General features: G+C 36.8%; 1 protein-coding gene across 1 annotated transcript in view; it reads right to left on the bottom strand.

Annotated features, from left to right (window-relative positions):
• Positions 1-18,932, bottom strand: part of OBI1 (ORC ubiquitin ligase 1) — a 43,273-nt gene continuing 24,341 nt past the window's right edge. The window contains exon 6 of the mRNA XM_023185909.1: positions 1-2,849. Within this exon, the coding sequence (XP_023041677.1) occupies positions 1,307-2,849 (1,543 nt within the window). The 3' untranslated portion in view covers positions 1-1,306. The remainder of the gene's footprint in view (positions 2,850-18,932) is intronic.

Genomic DNA, 18,932 nt, shown 5'->3' with positions numbered 1-18,932 from the left:
GAATACAGTGCTTATGACATTCTTTATTCAATTCACATAGAAAAGCATGCAGTATTAATGTAAAACAGTATAATATTAATGTAAAATGTTCAGTGCACATTAAACAGCATACAAACCCATTTTTAAAGGCCTATATAGGCATACCAAATATGTTTAGAACAATACCACTTTTTCAGAGCCTAAATTAAAAATTGTGCTTACCTCTTACCTATCCTCACCCCCTCAACACTCTTCACAGAAAAGTTTGTCCTACATAAAAGATATTCTATCAGTCAACTGAAACCTCTTTTTCTTAAGTATGGAAAACACAGCAAGCAAAAATGCTACCATGCATAGTTGCCACAAAGAACAGTAACATGCAAACAAGAAACATATTACTCAAAAGAAAACTCCCCTGGAATGTAAGGGGATCAAGAACTTGGCTATGAGCTCTTTCAAACCTGTACATCTGGAACAATGAAGCTATGATGTTTTAGGTTCCTCTAAACCCAAGTGCTTCATGCCTTCTTTCCATAGTATGCTAAATTTCTGATTTTACACACATACACACACATACACACACAAAGATGAGAAAATATAAGCTACTTAACATAAAACAAATGTTTTCATATAGAAAATGTATTCTTTCATACTAGCAGAACATTTTCACAAAACTGGACAAAACACAATGCTAAAAAATGCAAACATATGCATAAAATCTAAAAAAAAAAAAGTAAATCAATATTGGACTAAGGTTAGAGTGCTATTTCTCCATCACGGCCCTGCAGAAAAATTAGGCCATCACTGAACATAAATAAAAAGGGACACGTAAAATAATTTCCACCCAGGAAAAACTTAAAGAAACTCAAGTGTCTTACTGAGCAGTATATAGACAACACTAAAAGTTTTATTTAAAAAATCCAAGTTCTGACGACAAGTGGGGCTCATCAACAGGCCACTGTATCTGACAGTTAAATAACATTTTTTAAAAAACAATGTACACCCAACTGAGATACATATCAAACTCAGTAAAAAACAAAACAAAACAAAACAAAAAAAAAAAACCAACCAACCCCAAAACACAAAAATAACCTCCTCCCTAACTTCTCTGGTCACAAAGACCCCCAAATAAAAATGAAAAGACCAAAATCTTTTCAAAATGAACAAAAAGCATTCTGGGTACAGGTTAATCCACCATCCTGACTTGATACTTGACTAAAGATTATCAATTCCAATTTGTATAGAACTTTTCTGAGGAAAAAAGGTAACTTTAACAATTTTTCTATTTCTCTCAGGACAAAACTACAAATGACACCTTTCTAATGAGTCAACTTTTAGTTGCTTTTGATGGGCTGGCATTGGAAAGGCTGCTCTGGATTTTTCTTTTTGTTGACTGATTCACATTTTTATTCCTCTTTTCAGGCACAAAGGAAGTAGACCAAGGAGACTGAAGGTGGTTATGAAGACTGTGCATCTCTGAGGACATCTTAAACAAAGATGATCCAAACCTTTGATCTTCAAATAGTCGATGTGAACTGCTTAACAAAATGCCCTGGGAAAACTCTGTCTGAAACAAGCAGCTTGGGGGTTTGATTTCATCAGTTACTGGACAAGAACTGGAATGGAGTGAAAAATCTTCATTCATTTCTTGGTCAGATGGAGAGAGGAGAAAAAAAGAAGTGGGTTTCCATTCATTTCCATTTTCTAACTGATCATTAGTTAGAGAACCTTTGGAAAGGTTTAGCTTAGTTTTTTCTTCCAACTTATCAGGTTCCTCAAGAAATTCACTGCCTTGAGATGGCTTTGATAACCCATCCAAATCCAGTGACTTAAAACCGTTATTACAAGGGCTCTTGCTGTTGTCTGACTCTGACATCATAGAATCCAACTCAGAGATTTTGTCAAGGTAAGCAGCATCCATCGATGCTTCACTGGATGTTCTTGTCCGGTTCATTTCAAAAGAGCGAATAGAATTCAACCTCTTGGATACACATGAGCCTGATTTCTCACTCAATTTTGAAGATATTTCTCCAACAGAATTTGCTATTGTGGTCCCCTCTGAACTTTCAAAATCTAAGTTTTGGGCATAGCTTGTGGAACAACAGTCCCAAAATCCTGTCTTTGGGGAAGAAAAACATTCTGATTTCTTTTCATTTTCACTTCTACTTATATCATCTTCTGAAGAATCTTTATTAGAAACATTTGAAGAATCACAAAAATCATCAAACACCAATTTTCTGAGATGGTTTGAGTGCTTTTTGGAACCTCCTGCTTGGACCACAGAGCTCTCTCTATTTTCTGGAGTACTGAGCTGAAGGCAACTAAGGGACAAAGGAGTACAAGGAGCTGGAAGATCATAAAGTTCTTCATCTTTGTAGGGTACACAGTCACTTGGTTTATTCCCCCATTCTCTTTCCAAATAAGTATCCATACTTGTATCTGTCACATCTAACATTATTTCTACCTGTTTTTGATATAGGTCTTTGTTCTTAGAACAGTTAATTTCTGCTTTGCTGGTACTTTCCTGCCTCGCAGAACTGGTGTCACATAGTCGGCTGCTGGAAGGCTTTGCTAGGTGAGAAGAATTGGTGGTGGATGAGCCAGGCTGCTTTCTAGCACTATCGCCTTGATTCTTTGATGCCACATCCTCCTCACTGCCTTTGCTCCCTTTGCCATCTGCAGAAAGTGCTCTCCGGCAAATGGAATTCATAGCTTCCTTCTCTTCACTTGAATTTTTTAGCTGTGCAACTTGAGATTCTAGTTCCTCTATATACTTATCACTTCGTTCCAGGGCTTTCTTGAGGCGACTGGTTTCACGCTCATACTGTTCTACTTTGGACTGAAGAGCAGCAACTGCAAACCTTCCAAACCTACAAAGAATGGAAAGATAGTTAATCTTATAACTCAAGCTTTTTTCTTTTCAAGGTTTGAGAGTGCTAACTGTCCCAGGCTATTCTAATTTCACCTAACGGTGACATTTCAGACCACTCAATGAGTAGGGCAAATGCCAGATGTATATTTTCAAAAAAAAGTTTCCCACTTACATAATAATAAACATATGATAATAATAGCAAAACCTAATAAGATATTTTTGTGGTTGAATCAGACTAGTGGTAGCAGACAGGCAGAAATGTGCCGATGATTTCCTCTCGAAGAGCTGGCTCTATCAATTCAGCTCATATATGCATGAAGAGTTATGCCCTAAAACAATGGCAAAGATTTACGATAACATTTGAACAGTGGTCTGCATCTTGAAATATTTACATTCAATCATTTTCCTATCATACAGCTGTGTTTTACAACACATTTCTTATACAATGTCACCTTGTCAAACATAAAATGCCAATTTGAAATTCAGAAATCTTAGCATTCCCAGGAGAGGTGGTTTTAAATACTTATTTGGGCCCTTTCAATTATAGCCACCCTTGATCTGAAGCTTTTCAGAGCACTGGCCTTTAATTCATGGCAGCACTACTTATTTTTGGCATTTTACAACTGTGTGGGACATCAATCTCATTTCTTTCAACTTTGAAATACAAAGTCAGTGCTTGTGATTCCAATATACTAGCCGACCCCCCCCCCCAAAAAAATTGTACACTTTCTGAAAGAGAACATTTTGGAGAGTGACTGAAAAAGAATTCCTTTATTCATAAAAACATCTACTCCTTTTACCCGGGATTATCTTGCTTTTATTTCCATCAAGAATGAGTACTGGGTTAAGCTCAAGAAACAATTTTTGAGTACCTAGTATAGGTTAGGTGGTATATCTGGGGCTGGGAACACAAAGATAAAAAAGACTGTTCTAGCTCCAAGGGACATAAAATATCTACCTTAAATTCAATCTTATCACCAAAAAAAAATTCTATCTTTCAGGAAACTTCTTATGAGCCAATAAATAACATAAGCCTTACATTCTAATCCCATGAAAACTACCTTATCTCCTCCAGAGTTCTTTTCAAAACCTATTCTTAATCATCTTTTTGATGATTTCTATGTTGGCCCATTTCTAAGAATTAAGGGATTGTCTGTTTGGAGGAAGCTATGAGAAGGTGACTTTCAAAAATTATTTTTATCTTTGGGTTTATCTTTCTCTTCCTTTTTTCCCCTAATTTAAAAAATAATTACAATTAAGAACATGTATTTAGTATTAAAAAAAAAAACAAACTACAAAAAAAGCAGACACCAGTAGCAACTGCCCCTCTTAGAATCAACCACAATATGTTTTCAACTCCCACTTAATGCCCATCACCTCCTAAACCACTAGCCCAATTCACTCCCCATCTCAACCCCTACATTATCCCTGCACTCTTATCACTGAAGGAAAAAGCAGAGGCAAAGGTAAATATAGAATCATAAAATCTCAAGACCAGAAAAGGCTTTAAAAGACATGATTGCTGAATATTGATCTACTCACTGCAATTAACTGAACCTCCAGAGAGAGCACGCTCCCTTCAACTTCTAAAAAAACAGCAAAAACCACAGGTATAACAAAAACAAAAAGCAACTATGATAACAAGCCTTCCCATTTTAAAGACAAAGTTTACTACTGGATTTGGTTAAATGAATGATGGGAATTTTTCTTCTTTGTTAAAAATTTTTTGGCTTATAAATGTAGTACTTTACAGAGTTGTAGTTCTGTAAGAGAACTTTTAAAAAGTGAGCAAAGACCTTTCAATACAAGTACAAACGTTTGTGAATTCCTGATTGTAACTATTCTGGCATAATCAAATAACCCGCGTTTTGAAATGGAAAAACTGTGTAGCATGCTTATTTAATGCAAATAAGCAAAAGTGACAGCCTTACATTTGCTTACCAAAATAAATTTTTTTCAAGTTAAATTTTTTATAATGAAGTTATCTCCTCAGATAAAAAAATCAAATGACTTAAAAATCAAATAATGCTACTAAATAGTAAGTCACTTGCAACCAAAGGATATCTTTGGGAACTCAGAGGCCTACACACAGAAAGACCAGTCAAAAATAAAGAATGCTTCCCAAAATATTACCAGTTTCTTGTTTCAGGGTTTTAGCTTGGAATTTCAAATATAGTATCATCTTAAGACACTGTATTTGCCTCTATTTTTTTTTTTTTTTTTTTTTTTTTTTAGAAATTATGTTTTTAAAACAAGTAACATATGGTTTGGAGTTGAAGTCAATGAGAGCCCTAAACATAATTTTTGTGTTATTTCAGAGAGAAATAACAAAGGCCAGTAGCAGATCACATATGAGAGGGACAAGCAAGCAGAAGTCACTGATGGAGTTAGGCTGTTTTCTAAAAGGCCACTGCCCCTAATTTCCCTAAGTTTCATTTCAATACTCGAAAAATCTATAATACTTTCAGTGATCAGGCCCTTCTCCCATGCTAATAAGGGACCTGTGCTGGTGGGCAGACTGACAGATATGTATATTAAAAGCCATGCAACTGATCAATTAATCAATTCATGTAATTTATTTGCTTTCATTCTCCCACATTAGAATAGAAGCTCAAGGAGAGCAGGTAGTTTGACTGTCTTATTATATTCACTGCCAGACTCCTAGAATAATTCCTTGTTATTGTGTATTTCTTGAATAAAAGTCATTCTCTTAAGATACACTAGTGCCTTACATTGAGACAGGGTTGACACCACAGGATAAGTTAAAGGTCCTTGGCCTTCTTTTACATGTTAAGTATTATGACAGTCACTGTATTACTAAACTAAACATGTCTAGTTCACTACATTTGACTGTTTACTTTATTTCTCTGACACCCAGGAAAGCAACAGAGACTGACATATATACAGTAGAGCTTTTTTTTTGCTACAGGCTTGGCATTCTATACTGCTCCATCCCAAAAACCTTCACCTTAGTAAGATTGCAAATAGATGAAACTTTTGACATGTGTCAGGAGATTTTTAGCTTATCCAAGGTAACTATATTAAATCTGGCAAGGGGTAATTTACCTTGTTATAGAGAAATAACAATTAGGGATAAGTATCTGATGCTATACTTCCATAGAAGACAAGGAGGATATAAGCTTATTTATCTTTGGGTTTTAATACTTTTGTATTCACACTAATTCTAGATATTTCAAGTACATAACACTAAATGAAGCTATGCCAAGGCAAGCCGGAGGGATTTCTAATATCATTTGCCATACTTCCTCCTTTTCTTCAGCAAATTTCAAAATGGAGTATTTTTATAAACATTCCATTAGAGACCAAAAGGCTTTGATTTTCAAAGTAGCAGTGATGGCCAAAGGTTTCATTATGCCAGAAAAAAACACTGTACAGCAGTTCAGGAGCTACAACTGATATCAGAAGTGTATTCTGCCAGAATCTAACAGAAGCTTAAAGGATTTTTCAGCTTGCAGTATTAACTGATACATACATTCCGGATGAGACAAAAGGATGAGAGTTCCCCTTGTCCAAATAGTTAAAGAGATACAAGATCATTTCTGTCCCCAGTAGAAGAGAAATGGAAGTCCTATTGGTATGACCTTTGAGGTAGTATAACTAAATTAAAGAGCATCTCTAACAACAAAATTTCCTAAGACCATATTTTCTCATAGTCTATCAAACAGAAAAACAGGACATGTTTGAAGAAAACAAATGTGGTAAAAGAATACCACAACTGAGTACCAAGAAACTAATCAGCTCTAGTGCTATGCTACTATCCTTGAGCAATTCACTTTGCCTTTCTGGTTCTCAACGACAATTCCAAAAAAATGGGTAAATGCAGCAAGCCCAGTGGGTGGCCAAGACTGCCAAAATTCAGAAATGCCTTCTTGAAAAGGGACAAGGGGGAGGGGACACTGGGGAAGTCAGTCTACTTGCCTCATCAAACTTTGACTTTATATGTTTTCCTTATTTGGTAGCTGAGGTAATGAAAGAAAGTGAAAGCTATCTTTGGACCTGGACCAGCTTTTGTGGTCAGGCCTGACAGGTTTTCAGTGTTGATATCCTTGCTTTATATGGTTTCAAAATGCACAAATTTCAGTTACCATGGTTTAATTTACCAGTCACCCAACAACGTGATTCAAATTTCAGTTACCACACAATATTAATGAGTAACTGCATGAAGTAAAACCTTCACTTCTAGCTTTTCAGTTCACAAAACACTACATAAATAATAGACGTGCTTCATGATCAGTGACCCATTAAGTCACTTCTTTCAAGGTCAGTCAGTGATTAGTCACTGTGCATCCACCTGTTTTTCAGTTAACATACAGATAGCAAAGTGTGCAACTGGGCTGCCTCCTTGTCTCCCAGTAAAAAATCCACATGACATTTTACAAAAACACTTAATAAAAAGACAGAACAGGTCAACAAAGATGAAGGTGTAACAGAAATAAACAATGATAATACTGGAAGTGAAACTGCAATCAAATGTAAATGTAGTTATGGAAGAAATCACTGACTGTGGGAAAAATACAACAATGTCAGTCCATTCAAGAAATTCTAGATATGCCAGAAGCACTTTGGAGAGGCAAACTTATTGACACGGATGAGAAAAGTTGTGGTGAAAAGGATGAAGATGTCTAGAGAAAATGACAGGCTGACAAAACACTTCACACTAAAGCAATGTGGAGCTCAGGATAAAATGCTGGAAGCTGATGCAAACTTAAGAGTGTGAAAATTCATCAAGGTATCAGAAATGATGCTAGCTTCATATCATAAATTATATGAGAAGGGAAGCACTATTCAAATTATTCTCCAGAAGTTTTTCACAAAAAAACCCACTAATTCTCAATATTTCTCATGTTTCAAATTTTACTGCATAAATATTAATGCACTAAATAAATATTCATTTTGCTGTTTTTGCCCATCCATATACATATATATTTGACAATAAGAGTTAATTGTTTTGACAAAAGTTTCTAAAGGTCATCAAACAACTGCGATTTTTCCCATTAATTACTAAGATTGCTTTGGTCCATGGCTCATGTCTGTAATCCCAATGCTTTGGGAGGTGAGGCAGGAGGATGGCTTGAGCTCAGGAGTTCAAGACCAGCCTGGGTGACATAATGAGATCATGTCTCTACAAAAAAAAATATTAGGCACAGAAGCATGTGCCTGTAGTCCCAACTACTCATGAGGCAGAAGCCAGAGGATCACTTGAGCCTGGGAAATGAAGGGGGCAAGTGGGCATCATAAAGTAATGGTTGATATGGAAGAAAAGCAAATAAATTTATGTGAGTCTCAAATATTTTTCCTTAAAGAGCTGCCACTTAATCTGAGACAGACTGATCCATTCATAGAGTGGACTTCATTGTGGACTTGCTTGTCTACATAGCCGTATAGCTTCTCATTTCCTGAATTTCAGAAATATTAGGAAAGTATCTTTTTTATTTTAAACACAGAGAGGTAAGGATGCAGAGAGAAGAGCTTTCCATTTGCCCTTTCCTTTCTTAATTATATCTCCCAACGCACAATCTACCAGTTTCAGATTCTCTGAGTTTCCTAACTTCTCTTTTTGATTACACTTAATAAGTGTATAGCCTTAACAGGAGCTCTGTAGAAATCTGAGTTTTGACAGAAGTGGGAAGAAAAATGAAAAGGTCCTGGTAGTGGTATCTATCTCATGTACATGTGCGCAGGGTGGGTAGGGCACATTTTAGGAAAAGTAGACAGGGAGGACCAGAGCTGTAGGAATATCAAAACTGTATTAGGTGGTGGGGGAAAAGGTTCAAAGCCTCTGGCATCCCTTTTCTCTCACCTGCTTCCTATGGATCATTTGTGCATTACCCACCCTTATATATGTGTTGGGAGGATAAAGGGGAAACATTCTGTCTTTAAACTACTAGAGAAGCTTTGGGAAGCAACCCACACATTTATATTGTTGCTGAGCTGTATAATTTGCCAATGTTTCCTCAAGAGAGTTTTCTCTTTTTAAAAAGAAGCTCTCAGTTACAAAACTGCTACATTCCTAGAAATTTGTTAATCATAAAAGTACTATCTATGGCCAATCCTAGTCACACGTGTTAGTTCCACAAAAATGTTAAATGAGATATACTGAAAGAGAACTTTAAAAAAAGGAAAGTGAACTTTTGCCTGGAATTTACCAAAAGTAAGTGTAACAAATACATCTTTAACTTATATAACTGACTACTACTGACAATGATGATGACAAAAAGAAAAGCAGCTGCCATAGTCATTAAGTGTTTACTTGGTATCAAGCAGAGTGCTATATGCTTGATATATATTATCTTATTTAATCCTCCTATCAACTTTATGAAGTAAGATCCATTATTCTTATTTTAAAGGGGCTTAGTGGCAGGAATAGGGTTTGAATCCAAGTCTTTCTAACCCCATACACCATGTTTGAAACCATATGAAATACTGAACATAAAGTCCCTTCTTAAATAGTATCAGCACCTATTTATATTTCATATCAAAATGTAGACTAGATTTTTCTAGACACAATGTGTATACAGAGTCAGTGAATTAATATTCTTGTGCTATTTATTGGTACATACATTTGCTAATAAAAACACAGAGAGGAAATACAAACATTGTAGGAAGACGTATAGTATGTATGCACAAATTCAGTAAACATTTATCAAACCACCACCACATTTTAGGCACAAATCCAATAATATTTTGAAATTTCAAAAGTTCATTTATTAAAGTGGCCTTGCATGAAACTACAGCATTGACAGATCACCCTAGTAAATGCCAACCCAAATATTTAACCAGAGATATAAAGACTAAGTTTGAAACAGAGCTGAAAGCATAATACTTAAATGTGCTATGTGTAGAAAGTATGTATGATAAACTTGCCTAGCTCATGTACAATCAGCAGGTATCTTCAACTACAAGTAAAAGATGTTTTTTATATGATATGAGAAAAACTAAATACAAAATTTCAAGGTCTAAACATCACATAGGTTATTTATCTCAGGGTATAATTAAGAGAAAAAAAATACAAGCTACGTTATGTTGCATCTTAGTTTTATCACAAAACAGAAAGTGTTCCAATATTTGCAAGAATAAAAAATGTCAGAATTTCACCCTTAAAGACAAAGTTGATAAAGACAGGGGAACAAGCAAAGAATTAGGCCCTTGCAGTAATTCCTTATCCCTCCATCTTCTGAAAGTACCATTTAAAAATCAACGTACAGTTTGCTTTGCAAGTTTTCAAATGAAGAGCAGGGTTAATAATTAATAGCTCATATTTACACTATTTTATTCACTTATTTTTGAGACAGGATCTCATCCTGACACCCAGGCTGGAGGACTGGAGTACAGTGGCATGATCACAGCTCATGGTAGAACAAAACTTTAAAGGAAATTCTTTGTGTGTTTATCTTATTAAAGCAACTATGCATTTATAGTTAAAAACTGTGGTGAAAATTCTAGCTGAGATACCTTAGAAATTAATAAAAATGACCTGAGTGTTGAGCAGCATATGTGAACTGAAGAGGAACAGACAGGTCCCTTTTGTGGTAAGCCTCTAATAAGGACTGACCCACATAGTATTGGGTCAGCAGGTGGATAAGGAGAAATACAGAACTAGACTGTGTTCCATGCTGGCCAATTTCATCCTACTTGCTTCTATGGCAATTGGGACTTGGTCTCCAGCCTTCTGTTTGGAAACTGCAACTAGTTAGCCTCCATTTCCAAGGCTTCTTTCCTTCTCTCTGGGCAGCACACTGGGCAAAGCTGCTCCAAACAGGATGCCTAACTCTAAGTACTACTTTCTCTGCATTGCCTGTGAGGACAGACTACTACTTTTACTGTGGAATAAATTCCATTCTACTTGACAAATTTATCTCATTTTGATTCCAAGCAGAAATGCCCTCATTTTCTTCCCCAGCTCCCTTCAACCAACCAAGATCAGCCTTGAAATCTGCATGACATTAACAGGGATCCTAATCTGTCATGGAAAGGAGAGAACATTAAGACATCCTATTTCATATCTTTTTATTTCTAAGAGTAAAGGACTTACATCTTTCCCCAAAATAAAATAACCTTAACAACAAAATCTCAATACTGTAAAAGAGTGCAACTACTGTTGAGTGATAAAAAATATACTTAAAAATCTCTGGATTAGTATCTACCTGTCTATACATTTTTCACCTTAACTAAATTATCTCTTATTTTCTCTCAGCATGAAACAAGATCTGAAAGAAAATGAAACAAAACAAAAACTGATCTAGATACCCTGTAATTATTCCTCAGATGACAGTTATTGAGGACTAATGTGTGCTCAGGGGCTATGAAGAAGGAAAATAAAGGAAGTAGAAGTGATCATTCCTCTTCTCAAACAGTTCATAATCCCTCTGACAACCTTACTGCTTAGTCATTAGCATGCACTGCCGCCTCCCCAAGTACCTTATCAATACAATAAAGACAAACTGACAGAAAACTGCACTACCTGTCTATCCCCAATTAGCTGCATATCCAGCGAAGGGTCCCTCAGGCAGTCAAGGGGCCTGAGTGCAACTGGCTGTCACAATCTGGCCCCAGGGTATCATCAGACTCCCCTGACAGTCTACAAGTTCCCCTTCCAGGAAAACCAAAGGGCATAGCAGAATCAGTCACTGGATCAGGCTAGGGTCAAATACCAGGAATGACCACATTTGTCAGAGAAGAATCATGAGAAACAAAAAAGGCCAGAATAGGTCAAGAAGGGACAACAGCAAGAGCCAGCCAGACCAGCGGTGTTGATGAGGAAGCAAAAGGTTAGAGCATTACCACTACATCTTGAGACACAGTTTAGAAAGAGCAGACCTGGGAACTGGAACTGCACAGTTCAGAGTCAGCATGGAGACAGGTAAAGGAAGGAAAATCTGGTTCAAGTAAATAGATGCAGACAAGAAACTCAAGACTTAGCCAGGCAAGCCCCTACCATCACCTCCTCTGTTTCTCTTTCTAACTCTGATTCTCTGGCATAACTTAAAGAGGAAAGCTTCTGGAAATCCTATGCTCTAATTTGGAGAAAGTTCCAGACTCTCTGATTTCCTGTTCTCTTATAAATCCTTTGTACTTTAAGCTTCAAGTATTAGAGTATAAGGACTCTTTCCTTCTGTAAGACTCCATAAAAGGAAGATACACACACATATATATGTATTTTGTACAAATACACAAATGTGCATTTAAAAAATATGTCTTGGTGCCAAGGAGCTGCCAGATTAACTGGGTACGACAGTCATGGAACTGATCAATATGCAACATGATCATTAAAACAATAGGGTAGAAGAAGAGTAATGAAAAGCACAAGAGGAAAATGCTACCTCTGTCTGGGAAAATTATGGAGGGTCTCACATATAAAGCAACAACTGGGATAGATCTCAAAGGATAGACAGGGATTAACCAGGAAGAATAAAAACGAGAGAGGCTACTGTGTAGAACCAGGGAAAATACAATATCATGAATGTGGGCCCAATGAGAAATTCAGCATAGTCAGAGCAGAGCACAAGAAGAGAGGGGCTAGAGAAGAGGTAAGGAGATTAAACCAAAGTTATATAGTAAAGACCCTTTTATACTAGACTAAGAATATTGGGGCTGGGCACGGTAGCTCATGCCTGCAATCCCAGACTTTGGGAGGCCGAGGCAGGTGGATAATGAGGTCAGGAGATCGAGACCATCCTGGCTAACACAGTGAAACCTCACCTCTATTAAAAATACAAAAAATTAGCTGGACATGGTGGCAGGCACCTGCAGTCCCAGCTACTCAGGAGGCTGAGGCAGGAGAATAGCATGAACCCAGGTGGTGGAGCTCGCAGTGAGCAGAGATGGTGCCACTGCACTCCAGCCTGGGTGACAGCACAGGAAAGAAAAGTAAGCAGTAGAAAGGCTGTTACAACAGGCGAGGCAAGAAATAATATGGATCTAAACTAGTGAAAATGAGAAGAGGGACTACAGAGGCATTTTAAAAAGGTAGGCTACAAAGAACATACTAAAAAACACCAGGTGTGATATGAGAAGGGGTGGAGAAGCACAGAAGATTGAGGTTTTAATCTTAGGCAACTAGGTAAGTACTAAAGTCATTAAGAAGGACAGGAACAAAGCAAGAGGATAAATAATCTTTTGCATGGGATGGGGGATTATGGATATGATTTTTTAGATATACAAATTCCCCCATCCCACCTTTAGCTGTTTTATTCATTCTTAAAAAAAAAGGGGGAGGGGATACATGTGCAGAACGTGCAGGTTTGTTACACAGGCATACATGTGCCATGGTGGTTTGCTGCACCTACTGACCCGTCCTCTAAATTTCCTCCCCTCAGCCCCCACCCCCTAACAGGCCCTGGTGTATGTTGTTCCCCTCTCTGTGTCCATGTGCTCTCAATGTTCAATTTCCACTTATGAGTGAGAACATGTGATGTTTTTTTCTGTTCCTGTGCTACTTTGCTGAGGATGATGGATTCCAGTTTCACCCATGTCCCTGCAAAGGACATGATCTCATTCCTTTCTATGGCTGCATAGCATTCCATGGTGTGCATGTATCACATTTTCTTTATTCAGACTATCACTGATGGTCATTTGGGTTGGTTTCATGTCTTTGCTATTGTAAATAGTTCTGCAATAAACATGCAAGCATGTATCTTTACAGAATGATTTACATTATTTTGTCTTCCCATTCTTTATACGACACATCGTGTCAAGGTAATAGATTTCTTTTAATCCTCACAATAATGCACCCTCATCTTATGTTAAAAAAAAAAAGACTTTAAGGTTAATTTATCCAATGTTATTTACTTATTTATTAATTCAATTATTCAAAAAATATTTATCAGGTATCTTCAGATACTGGGGGCTTTGGAAATGAAGGGGATAGGCAGCAAGGAGCTTAGAGTTTAAAATGGAGCTTAGAGTTTAGAATGAAGGAGACAAAAAACAAACAGGTCACACAATTAAATGAACAAGATAATTTCAGACAGTGATAATGGCTGTGAAGACAATACTAAAATATTAATTGCTAATTATGGACTCTGTTAAAAGGGTATTTTAAGTTTTATTTCATTTAACCCTTACTATTACTTACAACACAGGTAGTACTATTAACCCCACTGCACAAAAGACAAAAACTGAGATACAGAAAGGTTAAATATCTTCATCTAAATCACAGAGCTAGTAAGTAGACAAGATTAGTGTTCGGTCATACGGAGTTTGGCTCCAAGGTTTGTGCTTAAAATCACCATGCTCTACTGTCTTACCCAATCATGATTTTATTATTATGGTCTTCTATTAAGGGAGTAGAACGTGCTGAGTGAAAGGGCTGCTTTATATTGAATGATCAGAAAAGGCTTTCCTTCATCTGAGCACTGATGGAGATAGTCACGTAAAGATCTGCAAGGGGAATATTCTAAGTAAAGGAAATAAACACAGCATGTTTTAGAAATAAAGTCTAGTAGAACTGGAGTAGGATGAGCTGGAGGAGTTAAGAATGAGATGAAGAAGAGGTGGCAGATGCAGACTAGCCAGTGAAGAGTCTGGATTTTATTCTAGGAAAACACTGAATAGTTTTAAGCAGGAGATTTAAATAATTTGATATGTACTTTATTAAAAGACAATTTTGAGTATGGTAAAAAATGAATTGGGTAGGGAAAGGAGGGACGTAATGGAAGAAGGGAAAGTTGAATTCAAGAAGTCTGATTCCAGAGTTAAGTTCTTAACCACCATGCTCTGTAGTAAATTTGAGGCATACAATCTCTGGTAAAGGCACAAAAAAGATAGATGAAAACATGAACCTGTAGTTCAAGAAAGAATGTGAGGTCAAAGATTTTGATTTTGATTTGTAATATCTGACATATAGGCAGACAATTATTAAAGCCCTAAGATAACTGATTTTAAATTTCATTTTTGATGGCTCAAGAAATAAAAATAGAGCAAAAAAGGAAGCAAGCCCAGGTCACAATCAATGAAGTCTATTCCTTCCTCTTCAGAACACTTCTTTTCATTAATAACAGGAAATACTACTTATTGCCCAGAGTATCTAGAGCCTTTATCCTCTCCCAAAAGAAGCTGAGGCATGGGTGAAGACTTGTCCATAAGGACAAGCCTTGGGGTTGCTGTGCCGTAAAATGAAACGCACTCAGGGAGACATTTATCAAACCCATAGATCTCACTAAAGACACAATGACAGAAAACATAACATTCCTGCATACGTATTTATAGAAAGAAAAACCATTAATTCAATTATAACCAAGTTTGATACAAATGAGCTAATAGAATATCCCATACTATTAAGGTGAGTTAGTAGCTGAGGACAAAAATAGCTGCTCTACTAAATCTTCATAATAGTTGGTGACATAGCATGATCCCTGCCTCAAGTGGCTAGAAAAAAAAAAAAAAAAAAAGGTGGCACAACTGAACAGTGATATGGAGAGAGGGCATGGAACTTTCAGATGCTTTACAAATCAATTCTTCACATCTCTTCAAATTAAAAAATCACTAAGGAACATCTAACTCTACCAATGATAAGTATATCCACATTGCTTGGCACAGTTTAGGAGTAGTAATTAAAGTCAAGGGAATTTAGGAATACAAGAAATCCAGTACTTAATTGTTCCCTTCAGCTTCTTCCCTTTCTTGATGTGTCTTACCATGTGGAGGTGTGACACGCTTCACATTCCCCACTACATATTCAGACTGAGAACAGGCCCTTCTGCTTAGAGTAGAAAGTGGTGGACATAGTGGAGTCATGCTACCAAGCTATAAAAGTAGAGTGATGGTGGTCACAATAGAGAGATGTAAAAATTACATGGACTTTTGCTCTGATAAATGTGAGAAGAAAGTTACTGTGCTTAACTGAGTAGTACCACAATATGTGGCTACCACTACTGGAGAAAAAGGACTAGGGCTGAAGGGACCGCTTAGTATTCCTAACAGCACATGCTGTTTTCTCTCATTCAAATGCCTTTGAAGGATGAAATCTCCATTCTTCAAAGCTGGGCTTAAATCCTTTTTGATAAAGACCTTCCTTATCCCTGCAACCTAACCGCCATTCTCTGAACCCATACTGCTGTCTCTATTATTTGGCTTAATATCTGTTTAGCATTCGTTTCATATATTTTCATGTCATGCCTTCATTAACTATGACTTTTCTGGAAGCAGGGACCATGTTTTGCTGGATTTTTTCCCCTTAATATAAAAAATTTTAACCATTCACAGAAGTAGGGAGAACATAATAAACTCCCATTTACTCATAATGCATATTCAACAGTTATCAAGATTTTTGTCTTATTTCCTTTGTATGTATATCCTTTGTCTTTTGCTAAAGTATTTTATAGTCTATGTTTTAGGATGCATTTCTAAAAGAAAATATGGTGCCATAGACTAAATGTTTGTGTCCCCCATAAATTCTTATGTTGAAACCTAATCCCTAATGTGATGGTATTTGGAGGCAGGGCCATCAGGAGGTGATGGTATAATATTTAAAGGTAAGGTTCTGGGGCCTATAGGTCAAAAGGTTCAAGCCCTCATAAGTGGGATTAATACCCTTAAAAAGATGTCCCAGAAAGCTCCTTTGTTCTTTCTGCCATGCGAGGATACAGCAAAAGGACACAGCTGTCTATGAAGCAGGAAATGGGCCTCACCAGACCAGCTGGCACCTTGATCTTGGACTTCTAAGTCTCCAAAACTGTGAGAAATAAATTTCTGTTGCTTATAAGCCAATCAGTTTATGGTATTTTGTTATAGCAGCCCAAAAGGACTAATATAAATGGTGTTTTCTTAAGTAACCATGATACCTAAACAAAATTAAGAGTGATTCCTTGGTATCATTTCATTTAATTCTTGCTTCGTATTCAGATTTACCCAGCTGCCTCTAAAATGTCTTTCAACAATCAGTTTGTTACTAATCAGTATCCCAACAAGTCCACAGTGCATTTGGTTATTAAGTTTCATAGTTCTCTTTTATTATAAAGCAGCACTCTCCCTCAATGACTTAGAAGAAACCTAGTCGTTTTTCCTATTGAGTATCCCACATTCTCGATTTGTCTCTATGTTTCCTCAGTCATAGGAGTTATGTTTTTTAATTCATTTACTCAAGAGATATGTAGTAGGAGCAGCACGGAAGCCAGAATCCTATAAAATGCAGTGGTTACAATAGTGACTACATACTATACCCCTGGCTCAAACAGAACAAAGTCATAAAACAATTACACAAAGTGTTAATTATTAGCAGTTGTGACATGTGCTAAGGGAAAGGACAGGTAATAAGAAATCACAGCAAGGGAACACAACCTTCTTTAGGGGTCAGAGAGAGTATTTAGCTTGTTCAAAGCATCTAGCACAATGTTAAGTAAGAAAAAAATCATTATTTCTGGGTTAGCAAGTGGAGTCTTTTTCATATATTACTCTTATAAACTTAAAGGTCATATCACCACCCCTTAAGCTCTGAAGATCAAATCCAAATCTCTTAGGAGTCCAAGTTAGGGGAAACTGAAGGGCCAAACAGGTGGTTTCCTCCAGGTGAAATAAATACATTTAGAAGCATAATAAGAATTCAGAAAGTGGCTAAATAGATAAAGCCAAAGGAAAAGACTGCATTTTCTGGACCATGAGTTTGGATATTAGGACAACGAATTATTGGCAAGGAACAGGATGAATATTATGGAAACCTAGAAGAACATGCTTAGTAGGCTATCTGCCACATTGCTCAAGAGAGATTTTAAGTTAAAATCGAGGAAGGAAAAACGTCCAGATAACCAACATCTTCATTTTAAAAGATTATAGCATTGTTTTAAAAAGATTGTATGTAAAATATATTAGCTTTTATACAATACCATGTTCTTTAGACCAAGGTAAATATTATTTGAATCTCCTTTGTTCACACCAGATTTTAGTCAAGTTTTTGGGAAACAGCGTGATATCTGTTGGAGCATCTTAGAAAGAAATTCATTCTGCGATGGACTGAGTCATATCCTCACCCTCCCCTCCAAATTCCTATGTTGAAGCCCTGACCCCTAATGTGTCTGTATTTGGAGATAAGATCTTTAGGAAGCAATTAAGGCTAAATGAGGTCACTAGGTGTTCTTTTAAGAGGAAAAGAGACCAGATTTCTCTCTCTCCCCCAACCATATAAAGACATAACAAGAAGGCAACCATCTGCAAGCCAGGAAGAAAACCCATGTCACAACCCGACTCTGCCAAATTCTGATGTGTAACTTCTGGCCTCCAAAACTATGGGAAAATAAATCTGTTGTTTAAGCCACTCGCCTATAGCATTTTGTTATGACAATCTGAGCTAATACACCTTCCTAGTATTTTTTCCCTCTCTAGTGTGTAAACTTTAAAGCTCTCTCTTCTGTATGATTTGTAGAATATTTCTGCTCAACTTGTAGGATACATTGGAGACTAAGGCCAAGTGTATAAAAAAGTATACCCTGACACCTAACCAAGTAGAAACGAGAAAAATAATTAGTCAAGGTATTTCCTAAACCAAGGGAATAAAATGGAATGGGTGATTTTTATTCACTTGCATTTATTTGTGAACTCTTGAAATGTCTTATTCTTTCCCATACAAACGGAGCTCTCCTCAGGTGAACCAGATGTGGGTATTTTCAGCTGTGGTCAGCTTTTCTCTGAATCCCACTAGGGTTTGGTGATACAGAGTAAACAAGGCTATAAATCACATGCAATGCATTTAATACCTCAATGCATTGCAAATTGATCTGGAATACGGTTTTCAGCTCAAATCACTTTTCAAATGAACTGTTCCCCTCCCCTGAAGGGAAGCAATGGAAGTTAAAGATGGAAAATCCTAAAGTTATATTGAATTTAGATGTGCAGCTCCTTTTTTGAGAGTTGACAGAGGCCATGTTTCCTCAGGTGAGATTCTTCAGTTCCTTATCCAGTTTGACCCATGGATATTTTAAAACACACATCCTTGTGGCTGGCATTAAATGCGAAATCTGGTGGGCAAGTTTTCAAGAAATAAGAGCTACAAACAAAATAGCTTTTGTTCCATTCAGCCTGCTGTGGGAAATGGCTAATGGACAAGCATTACTATGACCAGCAAGGCAAG

This window comes from Piliocolobus tephrosceles, chromosome X (assembly GCF_002776525.5).
Source record: "Piliocolobus tephrosceles isolate RC106 chromosome X, ASM277652v3, whole genome shotgun sequence".
NCBI classification, from domain to species: Eukaryota; Metazoa; Chordata; class Mammalia; order Primates; family Cercopithecidae; genus Piliocolobus; species Piliocolobus tephrosceles.
The sequence above is the reverse complement of the archived record's forward strand: the minus strand, read 5'-3'. Positions and strand labels throughout refer to the sequence as shown.